Source organism: Melanotaenia boesemani, chromosome 14 (genome assembly GCF_017639745.1).
Source record: "Melanotaenia boesemani isolate fMelBoe1 chromosome 14, fMelBoe1.pri, whole genome shotgun sequence".
NCBI classification, from domain to species: Eukaryota; Metazoa; Chordata; class Actinopteri; order Atheriniformes; family Melanotaeniidae; genus Melanotaenia; species Melanotaenia boesemani.
In genome coordinates, this window is record NC_055695.1 from 1039676 (window position 1) to 1059876 (window position 20201).

Here is a 20201-nt window from a genome sequence, read left to right on the forward strand (position 1 = left end):
TTTTGTAATTAACCAAATCCTCTGCTGAGGCCTCCTCACTTCAAACAGCCCATCAGAGAACAATAATCCTTCTTTGGCCGGTCTCATGGGCTCGTGGGCTACCCCCACCTTCGTCACGTTTAGTCATTTTCTGCAGACGCTGCTCAGAACGAGGATGACTGCATGTTGGATCTTCCTCCTCTGACTGCAGCGGCTCCAACTGATTAGTTTCAGCTGCTTCCTGCAGCTCCTGCTTGCTTTCTGACCCCCGAGCGTCTGTTTTTATGCTGCGGATGAAGGACCTTCTGGTTGAACTGGAGTTAACAGGTGGTTAGTTAGTTTAACCAGCGGCGTTCACCTGGACCGTGTGCGTGGGGTTTGGTCTTTGTAACTGCACCATCAACATGTGTGTTGCCATGGTAACCAGTGTGATCTGTGTGGTTCTGGTTGATTCTGGGCTGGATCAGTGTGTTGTCCCACATTCATCCTGGAGAATTATTGATAAAGATGATTGACACCAAGTCCGGTTCTGGAGCTGGTACCGGTTCTGGTGAGGTCCCTCAGAGCAGCTGCAGCGAGCTGGCAGCTCTTCAGAACCGACACATTCTGGCTCATTTATTTGATGTCGGACAACTTTTAGAGAACTAGTGTATTTCCAGCAGCAGGAGCCAAACCGTGATCAATACTTGTAATGATGTGTGAGACAAGCGATGGGCTCAACAAGCAGGAATTCTGCCCCGACTTCCAGGAAGCTGCAGACCAGCCTGTGTAGGCGATAAACGCAGTTCTGGTTTCCTTCAGAAAAAAACTGCAGCTCAACGTCCAGAAAAGAAACTCTGAAAACATTCGGACCAGAACTGTGCAGGGATGGCGGCATGGGGGTGGGTGGGAAGGTGGGAGGGATGTGTGGGGTACGGGAGGCGTGGGACGGGGTGGGGTGCGGTTGGGCTGGTTCTGGGGGGGTGAGTTGTGACCCGCCCATCTTGTTTTTGAGAAGTATGACAAGATGATTGATGGTTCAGAATCTGAACTTATTATCCACTGACACAAGTGACATCACTTTCTGTGTGTGTGTGTGTGTGTGCGCGTGTTCAGGTCCCGTGACCAATGCCGTCATCATGGCGGCTCCAGCAAACATGTTCCTGCCCGACAGTCGGCCCGCCGTTCCCCTGCCGCGCTTCAACCGACACCTGAACGCCTCTGACGGCGAAACGGCAGACGTCTGTGTCCGACCTGGACTCCACACACAGGTGAGTCACACCTGCAGTTTTTACTTGTTAGCTTAGTGTGTAAACAAGGAGAAAAACAAAAATCATGTTTAGAAAGAGCTCTGTCTCTGATTGGCTCCTCAACTCCAGGACAAATGCTCACAAACAGGTTTATAATTGATGTTCACGTGGAACAAGTGCCAGTATCCAGATATGACAGGACTGACGGGGATTCTAGTCTTTCTCACACACACACACACACACACTCTCTTCCTTTCACCATACACAAACCCCCCAGCATCAACTGACCCCTCCACCCCCAAGAGAGGGGCCCACAAACTCCAATCCCGACTTTCTATCTGCGACTTAATGTAGGGGTAAAAATGTTAATTGAAATAAAGGTCTGGCTTGACCCTGCTGTCAGGAAACCATGTCTGTGGGATCAGTCCTGTGCTCCTCGGCAGGTAATATCACGAGGTTGTCATCCCTGCAGTTCAGCTGGAAAACAAGGTGTTTTGTTTTCAGGTGGAGGAGGAAACGTACCTGCAGAAAGCTGAGAAGCTGCACTCCCTGATGAATGCTGTGACCAACAAGGTGAGAGGGGCGGGGCTTCAGGTTAGACCGACAGTTTTACGACAGGAACAGGAAGTCTGATGAGATTCCTGAAGACTGCTCATTAGCAAAGAAACCTTTTTCAAAGTCTTCATTAAAAACTGCTTCCTGAGAAGTTGTCGCGGGAATGAGCCGAATGGAAGAAAGGCCGAGTTCATGCTGAGCTCCACCTCGCTCGCTCAGACCACCAAGTATACCCGCTCCACCTCCCGACCAATCAGATGTCTTTAGGGACAGGCGCATCCTTCTATGGAGAAGCGAAGCCTGGTCTCTGAGAACGTTAGTGTCCTGGTTCTGGACGTTCCCGTTTAGCTCCATCAGGGTTGCATGTAAAATAATGAGCTCACACATGTCAGAACCATGACTTTATAGAACCACAACTACTCACGTCGTCATGGTGAGGAATTAATATTCCAACACAAAACACTGACACGGGGGCGGAGCCTCTAAAGAACTGGAGGAAAGCTATGAAGGAAAGGAAGGAACTGAGGAAGCTCCGCCCCTAACATCTGGGCCATAATAATCAGTCATGTCCATTTATATCGTCCCATCAATTAAATCCTAGAATCTCACCAGTTTACGCGTCAGCAGTCGTCTTTCCTTCTTGGCTGTTGCTACGGCAACGGTGCTGCTTCTGGCCTGGATGATGTTTACAGTAGCAAACTCCGCCCCTTTTATGTTAGTGCGCTCTGATCCAGATGGAAAACCTTGGGTTGAACGGAGAGACATCCGGTTATGTTAGACCAGCTTCCTGGTTCAGGACTCTGGTCCGTCTGAAGGTGGCAGCTTGAAAATCCAATAAAGTTCATAGTGCGTAATTTTCTACAGCTGATTTGGTTCTTATGTTTCAGACACTTCGTTTTATCATCAGCCTACCAGACATGTTTCACCTTCATCAGAGTGTGACGCTTAAAAATCAGCTGATGTTCATTTAGGCGTCGTCGACCCACCAATACGGCTCATCCTAACAAAGTCCGGCGTGCGGAGCACGGGCACCAGCGCTGGATCCCGGAAGCCAACCCACACAGCCAGAACTGCTGTCCCACACCTGGAGCAGCATCCTCCAGCGGCACGCCGTCTGAAGGGGGTGTTTGGATGAGCCGTGTTGGCATGTCAGCGTAGATCAGCTGATGTGTCCACGTCACACACCAGTCACACCTCTGATGAAGGCGAGTGTGAAGGTAGGCTTATGACTAAACTGAACATAAGAAGTGAATCTGTGTGGCAGCTGGATGGATTCCATGCCATCGGAGTCCAGTTTAGACCCATTCTGGACTCAGATTTGGTGTTTGCAGACTTTTTTATATTCTGATTCAGAGATCAACCCACTTCAACCACAGAGCAGCGAGGCTCCAACAGCCAATGTTTGTTTGTTTGTTGCAGGCGGTGTTCGGTGACGGTGAAAACACAAAGGTTCGGATCGCAGAACTTGAAGAAGAAGTTCAGACTCTGAAGAAAGTCAATAAAGATTTGTATGAGTTCTCCACTCAGCTGCTCACCAAACACACATAAACACAAACACACCTGATTTTATAAATAAACTTGTTTTTGAAATTATTCCTGTTATTGTTTGACTTTTCACAACAAAACTTTAAACTTTAAGATTCATAAATCATGGATGGTTGGATGGATGGATGACTGGATGGATATTTGGATGATTGGATGGATGGATGAGTGGGTGGGTGGATAGATGGTGGATGGGTAGATGGATGGATGGCTGGATGGATGGATGGATCGATAAGTGGATGGATGGATGGATGGATCGATAAGTGGATGGATGGATGGATATATGGGTGGATGGATGATGGATTGGTGGGTGGATGGATGGATGAGTGGGTGAATGGAAGGATGGTGGGTGGGTGGGTGGATGGATGGATGGATGGGTGGGTGGATGGATGAGTGGGTTGATGAGTGGGTAGATGGATGGATGAGTCGATGGATGGATAGGTGGATAAATGGATGGATGGTGGGTGGATGGATGGATGAGTGGGTGGATGGATGGATTGTGGGTGGGTGGGTGGATGAGTAGGTGGATGGATGGTGGATGAGTGGGTGAATGGATGGATGGGTGGGTGGGTGGATGGATGATGGATGGATGGATATATGGGTGGATGGATGGATGGATGAGTGGGTGGATGGATGGGTGGGTGGATGGATGATGGATGGATGGTGGGTAGATGGATGGATGGATGGCTGGGTGGATGGTGGGTAGATGGATAGATGATGGATGGGTGGGTGGATGGATGGATGGATGGTGGGTGGGTGGATGGATGGATGGGTGGGTGGATGGATGAGTGGGTAGATGGATGGATGGATGTGTAACGCAGGTGCTTCTGACCAACCAGTAAGAGGTGGACAAAAATGTGCAAAGTCCAAACCAAGTCAAAAGATAAGTTTATTACAAAAAAAGGGTTCAGGGAACACTAAAAAAGGGATAAAGTCTTTAAGTGCAGGTGTGCTGCTGGCCCTGTTAGGAGGGGAAAAAAGAGTCAGGAGGAAATTGGGTCCGTTACTCCTAGTCATCAAGTGTGTAGCAACGCGCTACAGTCGGCCAAGCGATGCTTGTGCTTTGGCTGCATTTGGGGTCAGACAGCCCAGACCACCAGCTCAGGCCCATACAGTTCCTCCTTCTAGGCAAAACCAGGATCCCCCTCCGAGCACACCTGGACACAGAGTTCACCACGCCACAAAGAGGAGAAGAAAAGCATAACCATGAAATGTCTCAATATAACCCCATTATATAAACACAAGAATAAAATAAGTACCGGTACAATGTGTGTTATGCCAATATGCAGTTACCTGGACACAGAGTTCACCACGCCACAAAGAGGAAGAGCATTGTGTGTCTGCTGCTTAAATAAAGTAGTGCTCCCCTGAGCAGACTGAAAACACCTGGTTCACCACACCCACAAACACTCCCACAGCAAACCACACAAAAGAACATAGGCTGGATACAGCTCTACCAGGTTACAGATGAGTCAATGGATGGATAGGTGGATAAATGGATGGATGGTGGGTAGATGGATAGATGATGGATAAGTGGGTGGGTGGATGGATGGATGGTGGGTAGATGGATGGATGGATGAGTGGGTGGATGGATGGGTGGGTGGGTGGATGAGTGGGTGAATGGAAGGATGGTGGGTGGATGGATGGATGGATTGATGAGTGGGTAGATGGATGGGTGGATGAGTCGATGGATGGATAGGTGGATAAATGGATGGATGGATGAGTGGGTGGATGGATGGGTGGATGAGTGGGTGAATGGATGGATGGATGGATTAGTGGATAGATGGATGGATGGATGGATGAGTGGGTGGATGGGTGGATGAGTGGGTGAATGGATGGATGGATGGATGTGTGGATGGATTAGTGGGTGGATAGATGGATGGATGGATGGATGGATGAGTGGATGGATGGGTGGGTGAATGGATGGATGGATGGATGTGTGGATGGATTAGTGGGTGGATAGATGGATGGATGGATGAGTGGATGGATGGGTAGATGGATGGATGATGGATGGATAGGTGGGGGTTAGTAGACTGCTCCAGGATCAGGATGTAAACCACGCTGTTCCTCTTCACTCTGAAGTTTGAGGATTTATAAAAACAAACGTGGCGGGAGAATGTTCCTACCTCCACGGCGTCCACACAGAATCTGGGAAAACAGCAACAGTCCAGAATAAAATGAAGGAGATGATGAGGTGGAGGGTCTGCTGCCATCATGAACCAGTCAGTAAAAGAAGATGTGAAAGGAAGCTTTGGTTATTTATTCTGAGGTCTAGCAGAGTGGTACAGACTGGAGGTCGAGAAGTGATGCAACGCTTATGAAACACACAAGAGGCGGATTTCCTTTATTTATTTATTTATTCTTACACAATCCTTTTTTAATTGTTGTACCAGTTTACATCAAGACCGTCTCCATCTCCTGCAGCTCCTTGTCCACCTGGTTAATAGCGGTGATGGTTCCCTCTGCACCTGCAGGACTTCCTCTGAGGACACGGCTGCTGGGTGGAGTCTCTGGCCTCACCCTCTCCACCCACAGCTGCAGCACCACCCACCCGGCTGGAGCACCCAGGAACTAGAAAGAAATATTATTTACACTAAATAAACTGCTACTAGTCTCAGATGTATCTGTACATATTTATCTGTTAAAACCAAAGACCACATTACCGGCATCATTACTGTCATCTAGCAGCTTTTCTCCAGAACCATCTACTGTGGGCTGCAGCGTCTTACCGAAGACCCCGACTGGAAGGTTTTGCTGTTCACCCCTCTGGGATTTGAACTTCGATCTCCTGCATGGCAGACGGATGTTCTACCGACTGAGATATCCATCCGTACGTTCCGACTCCTCTGGCGTTTCTTCTCTTCTGATGCTGTGATGACAGCGTCTCCACCTGCTGCCACTATTCTGTCTTTCTGACACCAGTAACGTCCACGCCGTGTCCACCAGTTACACATTTTTACCTTTTCCAACGTGCTCCATCAGGATCTCTGTCTCACACCCTGAAATATTCCACTTCTTCCCTCTTTTTCCCTCCTGAGCCACCATGGAAATGATGTGATGAATATGTATTACAGGCGTCCACCTGAACATTTAAAGCCACCATGTGGGCGGGGCAAGGTGTCCCTCACCTGCTCCGCTTTAGAGTTGGTTCTGGTTTATAAACGGAAACAGGTGGAGGACGTGTGTGTGCTCACTTTGATAAATCTGGGAGTAGAAGTGCGCCTGTAGTTCGCTTTGCTACGCTCAGGTTTACGCATGAGGCTCCAGGTCTTTTCCAACAATATCTACCCAAAACCTCATGATCTTTCAGACCAGCTCAGGCTCAGAGAGGTGACCAGAGGTCCTTATAGCTAGCTTGTATAGATAGGCCTCCGTCTCTCCATCTCTCCATCTCTGGTCTCCACCTCTGGAAGTTATGTAATCTTGCTGGACCTGACCAGAGGGACAGAAAGAAAGGAGAACAATGAAGAAGTAAAAAGGAAAGTAGAAAAAAGGAAGAGGAGACAAAGATCCAGCAGACAGAAGCAACGAGCTTCAGTCCAACCTAACACCAACCAGCAGCTACACCTGTACAGAAACACAACAGAGAATTTCCTACAGCTGTTACAGGTAAACTAAGCTGACAATCATCAGGAGTTCCTAAAAATAACCGAGACAGCAACAACAACATGTATCACAACAACAACCAAAGAACCAGAAACACACAAAAACCTAAACTAAGATCCACATCCAGGTCTCAAGGGCGGCCAAAGGTAAGGGTCCAGGGCCCCAGGAGGCCTCTATCTCTCGACCTCCATCTGTACCACTCCTCCCTTCCTCCTCCACTGTCCCACCCGTTACCCATATCCATCCACACATACCCCCTCACTTCCAGCCTCCCCTGCGCCGTTCCCATGTACTCACTTTCACCCCACATCACACTTCCCACCATGCCCTGTGGAAGACATCCCCAGTGGACCAGAGAATAGCAAGTCCAAAATCCAGTCCCCACCACGTCCCACCCAGATGTGGTAGACTGTGTACCACCACCCCCATCAGCGCAGACAGCCTGGATCCTGGCTCCTGGGGCAACCACCTCCCTTTGCCCACCCCTGGTGGCGCCCAGGAAACATGGGTGTGAGAGGACCTCATTGCCCTCACCCTCCCCACTCATGACTGTGAAGTGTGCATTGGTTGCTAATAAAATTGAGGGGCATGCACCAGCCCACCCCGTGGCAGCACACCTGGGCAGGCACAGGACCCCCAGCATCAACTGACCCCTCCACCGCCAAGACAGGGGGCCACCCCCGGGCACCTGAGCCCAGAACCCCACCCAGCCCGTCCTAGAATAGCTCAGCCACCCAGCCCAGGGCCAACACCCACCAACCCAAGCACCACCACCACGAGGTGACCCAGCCACAGACCCCCCACAGCCCCACAGGACACAGAGCCCTGCTTCCCATAGTGAGCAGCCCAGACCCCACCACGGGAAACCACCAAGGACCCGCAGCCAGAAGGCACCCCCACCAACATCCAACCCCGAAAGTCACGAGGTCACTTTGGGGGTTGATTCCTTTATTTTTCCAGTTAGTGAAGTTAATCAGCTTTTTGTTTTGCAGGATGTCAGGGTTGTTCCAGAGGGGTGTAAACTTACATGGACAAAGTGAGGATTTGGTTATTTTTAGAAAATCCCACCAAGCCACTAAAGAGGAACTGATATTGATGCTTTTAAAACACTTATGTGTTTTGATGGTTGAGCTGATGAATGGCAGATCAGAGATAAACACATCCTCACACAATGCTTGCTCTACATCTAACCATGACTCATCCAGACTGCTAGGTTTAAGCCATTTGGAGATATACTGCAGCTTGTTAGCTAAGAAAACATGATTAAAGTTGGGTAGCTCCAATCCGCCTCTATCTTTAGTCTGTTGTAAAGTTTTTAGACTGATACGTGATGGCTTGTTTTTCCATAAAAATTTAGATATATGTGAGTCCAGTGACTTAAACCAACTGGAGGATGGTTTAGTGGGTATCATTGAAAACAGGTAGTTTACTTTAGATAGAACCATCATTTTAACTGTGGCGACCCTCCCCATGAGTGATATGGGTAAGCGCCTCCACCGTGAGAGATCATCCTCTATTGCTTTAAGTAGCTGGACATAATTTAACTTTGTTAGTTCTGATAACCTGGAGGAAATGTTTATGCCTAGATATCTAATGTTTCCAGACTGTATTGTAGTATTGGGTGTGTTTTGTAGGTCACAGTTAATAGATATAACAATAGTCTTAGACCAGTTAGTCTTAGACCTCTGGTCTCCTCCACCTTGGCCCCTCCCACAGACAGTGAGCCAATCAGTGGAGCCGAGTCTCCTCCTCTGTTTCGTTAACAAGCTGCTAAAAATCCCATTTAACTGAAGGAAATGTGAAGAAGGAACCAAAGCAGCAGGATGAGACTTCTCTGATCAAAGACCTGAAGACTGAGTCTAGACAGCCAACAACAGAATGTTAGACCCGCACCAGGTGACCCAGTTCTTCAGCCAGACCATAAAAAGCTGATTTCTGAGGATCAAACGGTGGTTGGTGTTCTCCGCCAGACAGAATATTTACCGCTGCTCTGAGTTGTGTAACAGCAGACAGCTGGGATGCTGAGGATGAGGAATCAGGTCAAAACCATCTGGATTCTGCTCAGACGGAGACGGATCATCTAACAAACAGAGATCATCATGAAGACGTTATTAAAACAGTGAATTAAAACTTTATCTCCTTGTCTGTTGTCAGTCACGACCTCCTCTCTGCTCCACTTTTGGTTCTTCATCTTTTCCCCCCCTCTGCCCTCCTCTTCCTCTCCTCCATCTTTCTCCTCTTCACCTCCTCCTCTCCCTGTTGTTATTCAGGACTCGATATTTCTCTCCCAACACCTCCTCTCCTTTCTTACTTTCTCCTCCTCCTCCTGTCAGATTCTCCTTCTGTGTTTTTGCCCCCCGCCTCCTCTCCGCGGCAGGAGTACCGGAGAAGCGGCAGAGCGATGCTGACAACGCGGCAGGATGTCTTTCACCTCCTCCTTGTCCTCCTGTTTTTTCCTGGTCTGGAATGTACGAGCCTTCCTCCTCCTGCATCTCCTCCTCGCGCCGTCCTGCCTCCTCCACCCGCAGCCCTGCCACGTCCTGGCGCAGATCGGACACACGGTGCGCGTCGGTGCGCTCTTGCCAGCGCAACGTGCGGCTCGTATTCAGGTCCAGGCGGCGCTGAACCGCGCGGCAACCGCCCTGAGCCGAAACCGAGACCCGAAACCAGACTGGGACCCGGAGCGCCAGCGTGTCAACTTTTTGCCCTACAACCTGAGCCTGGAGCTGGTGTCCCGGCAGCTGGTCGCGGGGGACCCGGAGTCGCTGCTGCGGGGCGTGTGTCAGGGCGTGGTGGTCCACGGAGTGTCCGCCGTGCTCGCTTTTCCACAGAGCCGCGAGGAGCTCCTCCAGGTGGATTTCCTGTCCTCTGTCCTGGAGATCCCGTTCCTCAGCGTCATGGAGCAAGGAGAGCCGCTGCGCACGCAGGTACATGTTTGGAACCGGACGGCGCGTGCGCTCCGGTGGTCAGTCCCTGTCCCCGTCTTTCTTCCAGTCTGAGTTTCTACCTTCATGGTTTTCCCTTGTGACCCACTTTGACCTTGACCTGTTTGAGGATTTCAACTGCTTCAATTTTTTAGTTTGACCCGGGGTCTGGTTCTGGTCCCAAGATTCTGACAGTCTCAGCGTAGTTCTAAACCTTTTCTGGATCTGGTTCTGGTTCTGGATGTGGTTCTAAACCTGGTTCTGGTTCTAGATATAGTTCTAAACCTGGTTCTGGTTCTGGTTCTGGATATGGTTCTAAACCTGGTTCTGGTTGTAGTTCTAAACCTGGTTCTGGATGTGTTTCTAAACCTGGTTCTGGTTCTAGATATAGTTCTAAACCTGGTTCTGGATCTGATTCTGGTTCTGGATGTGGTTCTAAACCTGGTTCTGGTTGTAGTTCTAAACCTGGTTCTGGTTGTAGTTCTAAACCTGGTTCTAGATATAGTTCAAAACCTGGTTCTGGATGTGGTTCTAAAACTGGTTCTGGTTGTAGTTCTAAACCTGGTTCTGGATGTGGGTCTAAACCTGGTTCTGGTTGTAGTTCTAAACCTGGTTCTGGATGTGGTTCTAAACCTGGTTCTGGTTGTAGTTCTAAACCTGGTTCTAGATATAGTTCTAAACCTGGTTCTGGATGTGGTTCTAAAACTGGTTCTGGTTGTAGTTCTAAACCTGGTTCTGGATGTGGTTCTAAACCTGGTTCTGGTTGTAGTTCTAAACCTGGTTCTGGATGTGGTTCTAAACCTGGTTCTGGTTGTAGTTCTAAACCTGGTTCTAGATATAGTTCTAAACCTGGTTCTGGATGTGGTTCTAAAACTGGTTCTGGTTGTAGTTCTAAACCTGGTTCTGGATGTGGTTCTAAACCGGGTTCTGGATGTGGGTCTCAACCTGGTTCTGGTTGTAGTTCTAAACCTGGTTCTGGTTCTAGATATAGTTTTAAACCTGGTTCTGGATCTGGTTCTGGTTCTGGATGTGGTTCTAAACCTGGTTCTGGTTGTAGTTCTAAACCTGGTTCTGGTTCTAAACCTGGTTCTAGTTCTGGATGTGGTTCTAAACCTGGTTCTGGTTGTAGTTCTAAACCTGGTTCTGGATGTGATTCTAAACCTGGTTCGGGTTCTGGTTCTGGTTCTGGTTGTAGTTCTAAACCTGGTTCTAGATATAGTTCTAAACCTGGTTCTGGATGTGGGTCTAAACCTGGTTCTGGTTGTAGTTCTAAACCTGGTTCTAGATATAGTTCTAAACCTGGTTCTGGATGTGGTTCTAAAACTGGTTCTAGTTCTGGATGTGGCTCTAAACATGGTTCTGATTCTGGATGTAGTTCTAAACCTGGTTCTGGATGTGGTTCTAAACCTGGTTCTAGTTCTGGATGTGGTTCTAAACCTGGTTCTGGTTCTAAACCTGGTTCTGGTTGTAGTTCTAAACCTTTTCTGGATCTGGTTCTGGTTCTGGATGTGGTTCTAAACCTGGTTCTGGTTGTAGTTCTAAACCTGGTTCTGGTTCTAGATATAGTTCTAAACCTGGTTCTGGATGTGGTTCTAAACTTGGTTCTGGATGTGGGTCTAAACCTGGTTCTGGTTGTAGTTCTAAACCTGGTTCTGGATGTGGTTCTAAACCTGGTTCGGGTTCTGGTTCTGGTTCTGGTTGTAGTTCTAAACCTGGTTCTAGATATAGTTCTAAACCTGGTTCTGGATGTGGTTCTAAACCTGGTTCTGGTTGTAGTTCTAAACCTGGTTCTAGATATAGTTCTAAACCTGGTTCTGGATGTGGTTCTAAACCTGGTTCTGGTTGTAGTTCTAAACCTGGTTCTGGATGTGGTTCTAAACCTGGTTCGGGTTCTGGTTCTGGTTGTAGTTCTAAACCTGGTTCTAGATATAGTTCTAAACCTGGTTCTGGATGTGGTTCTAAAACTGGTTCTAGTTCTGGATGTGGTTCTAAACATGGTTCTGATTCTGGGTGTAGTTCTAAACCTGGTTCTGGATGTGGTTCTAAACCTGGTTCTAGTTCTGGATGTGGTTCTAAACCTGGTTCTGGTTGTAGTTCTAAACCTTTTCTGGATCTGGTTCTGGTTCTGGTTCTGGATGTGGTTCTAAACCTGGTTCTGGTTGTAGTTCTAAACCTGGTTCTGGATGTGGTTGTAAACCTGGTTCTGGATGTGGGTCTAAACCTGGTTCTGGTTGTAGTTCTAAACCTGGTTCTGGATGTGGTTCTAAAACTGGTTCTAGTTCTGGATGTGGTTCTAAACCTGGTTCTGGTTGTAGTTCTAAACCTGGTTCTGGATGTGGTTCTAAACCTGGTTCGGGTTCTGGTTCTGGTTCTGGTTGTAGTTCTAAACCTGGTTCTAGATATAGTTCTAAACCTGGTTCTGGATGGGGTTCTAAAACTGGTTCTTGTTCTGGATGTGGTTCTAAACATGGTTCTGATTCTGGATGTAGTTCTAAACCTGGTTCTGGATGTGGTTCTAAACCTGGTTCTAGTTCTGGATGTGGTTCTAAACCTAGTTCTGGTTGTAGTTCTAAACCTTTTCTGGATCTGGTTCTGGTTCTGGTTCTGGATGTGGTTCTAAACCTGGTTCTGGTTGTAGTTCTAAACCTGGTTCTGGATCTGGTTCTGGTTCTGGATGTGGTTCTAAACCTGGTTCTGGTTGTAGTTCTACACCTGGTTCTAGATGTGGTTCTAAACCTGGTTCTGGATGTGGGTCTAAACCTGGTTCTGGTTGTAGTTCTAAACCTGGTTCTGGATGTGGTTCTAAACCTGGTTCGGGTTCTGGTTCTGGTTCTGGTTCTGGTTGTAGTTCTAAACCTGGTTCTGCATGTGGTTCTAAAACTGGTTCTAGTTCTGGATGTGGTTCTAAACCTGGTTCTTGTTGTAGTTCTAAACCTGGTTCTGGATGTGGTTCTGGATGTGGTTCTAAACCTGGTTCGGGTTCTGGTTGTAGTTCTAAACCTGGTTCTAGATATAGGTCTAAACCTGGTTCTGGATGTGGTTCTAAAACTGGTTCTAGTTCTGGATGTAGTTCTAAACCTGGTTCTGGTTGTAGTTCTAAACCTGGTTCTGGATGTGGTTGTAAAACTGGTTCTAGTTCTGGATGTAGTTCTAAACCTGGTTCTGGTTGTAGTTCTAAACCTGGTTCTGGATGTGGTTCTAAACCTGGTTCGGGTTCTGGTTGTAGTTCTAAACCTGGTTCTAGATATAGGTCTAAACCTGGTTCTGGATGTGGTTCTAAAACTGGTTCTAGTTCTGGATGTAGTTCTAAACCTGGTTCTGGTTGTAGTTCTAAACCTGGTTCTGGATGTGGTTCTAAACCTGGTTCGGGTTCTGGTTGTAGTTCTAAACCTGGTTCTGGATCTGGAGGAATATGGATATGATCCTCATCCTCCATCAGGGCTTCGTTTACCTCTTTATCTTCCTCGTCCTCGTCCTCTTCATCATCATCCTCCTGCTGCAGCTGATCATATTTGCTGTTTGGATTAAAATCAATAATATTGGTAATTAATTTGTGACATCATCCCTTCCTGCTTCGGAGTGGAAGCGGGTCCTGATGGGATTAACTCTGCAGGGATTTTCATTTCCACGGCAACAATCCGGTTAAATCTGCTGCAGATTCCAGACTTTTCTTCTGTACTCATCCTTCATGCAGCCGATTTTATTATTCCTCCCACTCACACAGGTGTCAGAGCAGCACCGGGAACTGGGCCAGCAACTTGGACCAGAACCAGAATAACATCCGGAATGGCAACCACAAGTAGGAGCAGGGCCAGAACTGGGACCTAGAACCTGGACCGGGTCCAAGATCAGGACACTGCAGAACACTTGAGTTACGCTGTCATCGTGGCTCAGCCCACATTCTGAAAATCATTCAAACACGTTAACATTAACGTCATGGCTTCCAGGGTTCTTGGGTTTCCCAGGGGTCTTTAGGCGCTCCCTCACCTGTTCCTGCATTTCCATCCACACACCTGGGGCTTCAGGGAGCGTGCACATTGCACGGGGTGTGGTGGAGGGGCCTCAGTGGCTGCGGATGCTTGCTCCTCACTTTTAATCACACTTAGTCATCTTTACATAAAAACAATGACACTACAAACACACACACACACACACACACACACACACACACACAAGACTCTGGGGGACGAGCTGTGTGATATATAGAGGGCGGGGCTCTTCGGGTGGTCTACCTGGAGGGCCACCGTAGCTGCACGACTGTCTGCCCCTCAATTTCACCGGTTTTAACCACTTTACAAACCCTCGCTACCCAACCACTAGCGGGTGAAGGAGGGGAGTGTGTTTTGAATACAGATAAGGGGTGAGTGTGTGAGGTGGGGGTGTGCATGTTTGGGGCTTGCTGCCCTCTGGCCCACTCCGGCTGCTCCCTTAGAAGTTGGTGGGGGTTGAGTCCAGGGGCTGGTTGGGTTGGGAGTAAAGGTCTGGAGGAGTGAGTGGGTGACGTGGGTATGGATGGGATGGTGGGAAGGATGGGTTTGATTGGGGAGGGTTTGGACTGAAGGGTTGGGTGGGCTGGGTCTGGGTTATGAGTTTTAGAGGGCTGGGTGAGTCGGGGATGGGGGTTGTTGGTGGGGGGCACTGTGGCAGGCACTGGGGCATGGTGGGCAGCTGTCCGGGGTGGTAAATTGCTCTCAGACTTGCAGGGGCACATGCTTGGAGGACCGGTGCCTAGTAGAGCTGGCAGACCGCTATCCTTAGTCCCCTGGGGCCCACACTCTGTGGCAGAGGTGGTTCTGGACGCAGCCTTCTTCTGTCACCTCCGGACTCATTGCTGTTTCTCCGGTAGGCTGCCTGGTTCTGTTTGGTACACACATGTACACACACACACACACACACACACTCACACACACATATCCTGGTTGCTGTTGTGTTGGTGGTTCATGGTTTTTACAGTTTTTCCTCCTGCAGGTGCTCCTGATGATTGTCTGCTGTTTTCTCAGAAGCCTTTCAGATGTTTACTGTAGCAGCTGGTTTTCTCCTTTTTCTGTTTAGTTCTGAGCTTCCTGTGACAGAACCAGAGATTTTCTGTGGGAGTTCGGTTTCACTTGAGGTTCATGTTCATCCCAACTGTAGAACCTTGCTGAAGGTTCTGCTTTAGGTTCTGCTGAAGGTCCTGCTTTTGGGGGTTCTGGTGGGGGTTTTACGGACACTTCTGCTTGGACTTCTATTAATGGTTCTGTTGTGTTCTCTGCAGCCAGAGACTAAATAATCCAGAAGCTTCAGAATGAAACACAAGTGAAGGTAAAATGATGCCATGTGAAGTTGAGAACAGAACTTAGATGTTCCACGTCACCTGAAACTGCTGACAGATGGACGTTCAGTGTGGGCGGCGGCCATCTTGTCCATGTCGCTGCTGAAAACAGAGTCTGTGGAGATTCACCTGCAGCTGTTAAATTCAGCTTGACGGGGAAATCTTTAATCCCTCTGAAGACTTGCGACAGCAGATTAGTTTCCCATCATGCATCACTCCTTTCTTTGTTTGACCTCTATGGTTCTGACTAGTTTAATTTCACCTGAAAATCCCACCTCGATCCTCTAATCCCACTGGCTCAGAGGACCCGGGATGCCCATAAAAGCCAGGAGGAACTGAAGCATCCCAGTTCTGTTGTGAAGCAACTGTAAACCAGCGCAGGAGGTCCAATCAGAACCGAGTGTTTTAACTGTGGATCAAAGTGATTAACGGTCCTTCTGCAGTTCCACTTTCATCATGACCCACTTGCAGCAGTCAGGTCAGAACAGAACCACCTGCTGCTTCATCCAGGATCCATTAAAACATCTGGCACAAAGAACACAACACAGGAGAATCAGAACCTGGGAGGTGACCAGACCTGCGTTCATCAGCTGATGAAGCATCACTCAGGATGAGCTCTGTGATGCTTTCAGGCTCGCAGACGTCAGTGGGAAAATTTCAGCAGAAATAAAATCATTTTTCAGTCTGAATATAAAGTTTTGTCATGATCACAATTTATGTTCTTGGTTTTTGGTATTTAGGGTCATGTTTAGTTCTGTGTTGCTTTTTGGTTCCTGCTTATTAGTTCACCTGGTCGTTCGTTCACCTCACCTGCGTCTAGTTAGTCTTTCAGTGCACTAAGCCATTGGTTTCAGTTCTTCCTGCCCAGCCAATTGTCTGCTTTTCACTGTTAGAAATGTAGTCCATGTCAAGTTTTGTTAGTGTTCACATTGTGGTTCCATGCCATGTCTGAGTTTTTGCCACCAGAGCCCCGTGTTACTTAAGTTAACTGTTTACATGCATCGGTCTGCCTCCTTAAGCCTGCACTGGGGTCCTCACCCCCACCGCATCATGACATTTTTATTTATCAGAAGACTGAAAACATACTTCTCTTCTGCTCTCACCTGCTTTCTGGTTGGCTGAGTTGGGTTTCTGAGGTCAGTTCAGACTGGTTCTCTTTGAGAACTTAATCCAGGGCTTGTTTCAGGCGTTTTAGACTTGGGTCCACTTTTGGTTCTGGTTCCAGTGCTGTCCAGGTTAGGGACAGCACTGTCTCTAAAACATAATTTCTCTCCTGCTGACAGTAAAACATAAAACCAACAACAGCAGAGACGATGAAAGACGAGCAGAAAGAGCGACAGCTGGCTGATCCGCCTCTGATCAAAGACATTTTAAATGGTGAAGAGATTTCATTCCTTCAGCTCCTGCTGGGTTTATTTCACATTGAAACGACACAAAGTGCTGCAGGATGGAAACTCTGAGGAACCTCTGTTCTCTGAAAGTTTTCACTGCAAAGTTTAGTTTATACAAAAACAACAATTTAGTCTTGCAGGAGAAAAAAACAACCTGCAGCAGACTAAACACGCAACACACACCTCGTACCAAAACACGCAACACTCGACTCATACTAAACACGCAAAACACGCTTTGTACAAAACACGTAACACACACCTTGTACTAAACACGCAACACACGCTTCGTACTAAACACGCAACACACACCTCGTACTAAACAAGCAACACACACCTTGTACTAAACACGCAACACACGCTTCGTACTAAACACGCAACACACACCATGTACTAAACACGCAACACACGCTTCGTACAAAACACACAACACACGCCTCATACTAAACGAGCAACACACGCCTCGTACTAAACACGCAACACACACCTCGTACTAAACACGCAACACACAGCTTGTACTAAACACGCAACACACGCTTCGTACTAAACACGCAACACACACCTCGTACTAAACACGCAACACACACCTTGTACTAAACACGCAACACACGCTTCGTACTAAACACGCAACACACACCTTGTACTAAACACGCAACACACGCTTCGTACAAAACACACAACACACGCCATGTACTAAACACGCAACACACACCATGTACTAAACAAGCAACACACGCTTTGTACTAAACACACAACACACGCCATGTACTAAACATGCAACACACACCATGTACTAAACATGCAACACACGCTTCGTACAAAACACACAACACACGCCATGTACTAAACACGCAACACACACCATGTACTAAACATGCAACATACACTTTGTACAAAACACGCAACACACGCCATGTACTAAACACGCAACACACACCATGTACTAAACATGCAACATACACTTTGTACAAAACACGCAACACACGCCATGTACTAAACACGCAACACACACCTCGTACTAAACACGCAACACACACCTTGTACTAAACACGCAACACACGCTTCGTACTAAACACGCAACACACACCTTGTACTAAACACGCAACACACGCTTCGTACAAAACACACAACACACGCCATGTACTAAACACGCAACACACACCATGTACTAAACAAGCAACACACGCTTTGTACTAAACACACAACACACGCCATGTACTAAACATGCAACACACACCATGTACTAAACATGCAACACACGCTTCGTACAAAACACACAACACACGCCATGTACTAAACACGCAACACACACCATGTACTAAACATGCAACATACACTTTGTACAAAACACGCAACACACACCATGTACTAAACACGCAACACACACCATGTACTAAACATGCAACATACACTTTGTACAAAACACGCAACACACGCCATGTACTAAACACGCAACACACGCTTCGTACAAAACACACAACACACGCCATGTACTAAACACGCAACACACACCATGTACTAAACATGCAACATACACTTTGTACAAAACACGCAACACACGCCATGTACTAAACATGCAACATACACTTTGTACAAAACACGCAACACACGCTTTGTACTAAACATGCAACATACACTTTGTACAAAACACGCAACACACGCTTTGTACTAAACATGCAACATACACTTTGTACAAAACACGCAACACACGCTTTGTACTAAACATGCAACACACGCTGCACAGTAAGCACGTAACACACACCACGTATTAAACATGCAACACACGCTGCACAGTAAGCACGTAACACACACCACGTATTAAACATGCAACACACTCCGTGTACTAAACACACAACACACGCTGCGTACATGCTTATGAAGGGAATTTATTGAGGTTTACGTGTAGTGGTTTAGTAGTTTATGGAATTTGTGGAATTTGGCCATTCGAGTGTCAAACCCATCGACAAAAACATCTTTTCTAGTTTAATGACTTGACTTAGTCATTAAAAACATGAATAAAAACATGGATCTAAACCAAGTTAATGAGAAATCTCAACTGGTCTGAAGGTGTTTTTGATCTGATGCTTGTCATTCATTCTGCAGCGTTTCTGATGTGGAGTTTCATCCTGAGAATTCATCTGTCAGGCTGCAGGTGTTTCCTCTTTGATCTGATTCCTGCTTATCCGGCAAGGCTGATAATACACCTGTTACAGATGCAGCCACCAGAACCACTCCCACAGAGTCTATAAACCTCTGTGGGAGTGGCCTTTGACACGGTCAACCATCATATACTGTTCTCCACACTCTCGGAGCTTGGCATCTCAGGATCTGTCTTCTCGTGGTTTATGTCCTACCTCACAGGGAGATCATTCAAAGTATCTTGGCTAGGGGGCGTGTCCAGATCACATGGGCTGACAACAGGGCTCGGTGCTTGGCCCTCTTCTCTTTTCACTATACACCTCCTCACTCGGTGCATCATTAGCTCTCATGGTTTCTCCTACCACTGCTATGCAGATGACACTCAGCTTTTTCTTTCTTTCCCACCTGATGACACAACCGTCTCAATGTGAATATCAGCATGTTGCTGATATCTCCGCATGGATGAAGGACCGCCACCTTCAGCTAAATCTGTCCAAGACTGAGCTTATTGTCTTTCCAGCCAGTCCTTCCTTACCGCCACAGATAAGCGTGCAGCTTGACTCCATCACGCTTGTACCTACGTCTTCTACCAGGAATCTTGGTGTCATGGTTGACAACCAGCTGACCTTTAAGGACCATGTTGCCTCGGTTTCCCGATCTTGACGATTTGCTCTCTACAACATCAGGAGGATCAGACCCTACCTGACTGAACACACGACCCAGCTCCTGGTCCAGGCTCTGGTCATTTCACGCACTGACTACTGCAACTCCTTACTGGCTGGCCTGCCTGCATGCTCAGTTAAACCTCTGCAGATGATCCAGAACGCAGCAGCACGTCTGGTCTTCAACCAGCCCAAAAGAGCTCATGTCACTCCGCTGCTAATCGCTCTCCACTGGCTTCCAGTTGCAGAGCATCAAATTCAAAGCTCTGCTTCTGGCTTACAAAACAATAACCCAAATGGCTCCGGTCTACCTCCACTCCTTAATCCAGAGCTACACTCCCTCTCCACAGTTACGCTCTGCCAGTGAAAGACGCCTAGTGCTCCCACCACAAGGTGGCGCCACATCAGTAGCTAGACTCTTCTCCTCTGTTGTTCCCCGGTGGTGGAACGATCTACCAAACTCCGTCCGATCCGCAGAGTCCGTATCCACTTTTAAAAGCAAGCTAAAGACTCAGTTGTTTAAGGAGCATTTCCACACTTAGCTTAACTCTTCTACTCAGAATGAGTTAGAAAGATTTGTCCAGCTCTTTCGTTCAACCAAGTACTTAAGAAGCTGCTGCACTTATGTCCAGGATGATATTATTCGAATAGAATAGAATAGAATAGAATAGAATAGAACGTCTCCTGTATCACAACTTGAAGCTGCCTCTATTCAGATTTAAGTCTGTATTCAGGTTTAAGCTGGTTTTAATCAGGTTTATATTGGTCATCAACCAGGTTTTAGAAATAATGGGGCAGACGGGGGGTTAGAAGGTTTGATGTCTGTGGGTGTCCTACTGTTCTCCATATTTGTTTCAAAGACGACT

The 20201-nt window shown here is 47.5% G+C and overlaps 2 protein-coding genes across 2 annotated transcripts in view; both read left to right on the plus strand.

Annotated features, from left to right (window-relative positions):
• wdr18 (WD repeat domain 18) overlaps nucleotides 1-13996 on the plus strand; it is a 29076-nt gene extending 15080 nt beyond the window's left edge. The window contains exons 8-11 of the mRNA XM_042006081.1: nucleotides 1075-1229; nucleotides 1713-1781; nucleotides 3183-3323; nucleotides 13969-13996. Of these exons, the coding sequence (XP_041862015.1) occupies nucleotides 1075-1229; nucleotides 1713-1781; nucleotides 3183-3311 (353 nt within the window). The 3' untranslated portion in view covers nucleotides 3312-3323; nucleotides 13969-13996. The remainder of the gene's footprint in view (nucleotides 1-1074; nucleotides 1230-1712; nucleotides 1782-3182; nucleotides 3324-13968) is intronic.
• The window catches only part of grin3bb (glutamate receptor, ionotropic, N-methyl-D-aspartate 3Bb), a 44629-nt gene continuing 33578 nt past the window's right edge, over nucleotides 9151-20201 (plus strand). The window contains exon 1 of the mRNA XM_042006048.1: nucleotides 9151-9838. Within this exon, the coding sequence (XP_041861982.1) occupies nucleotides 9332-9838 (507 nt within the window). The 5' untranslated portion in view covers nucleotides 9151-9331. The remainder of the gene's footprint in view (nucleotides 9839-20201) is intronic.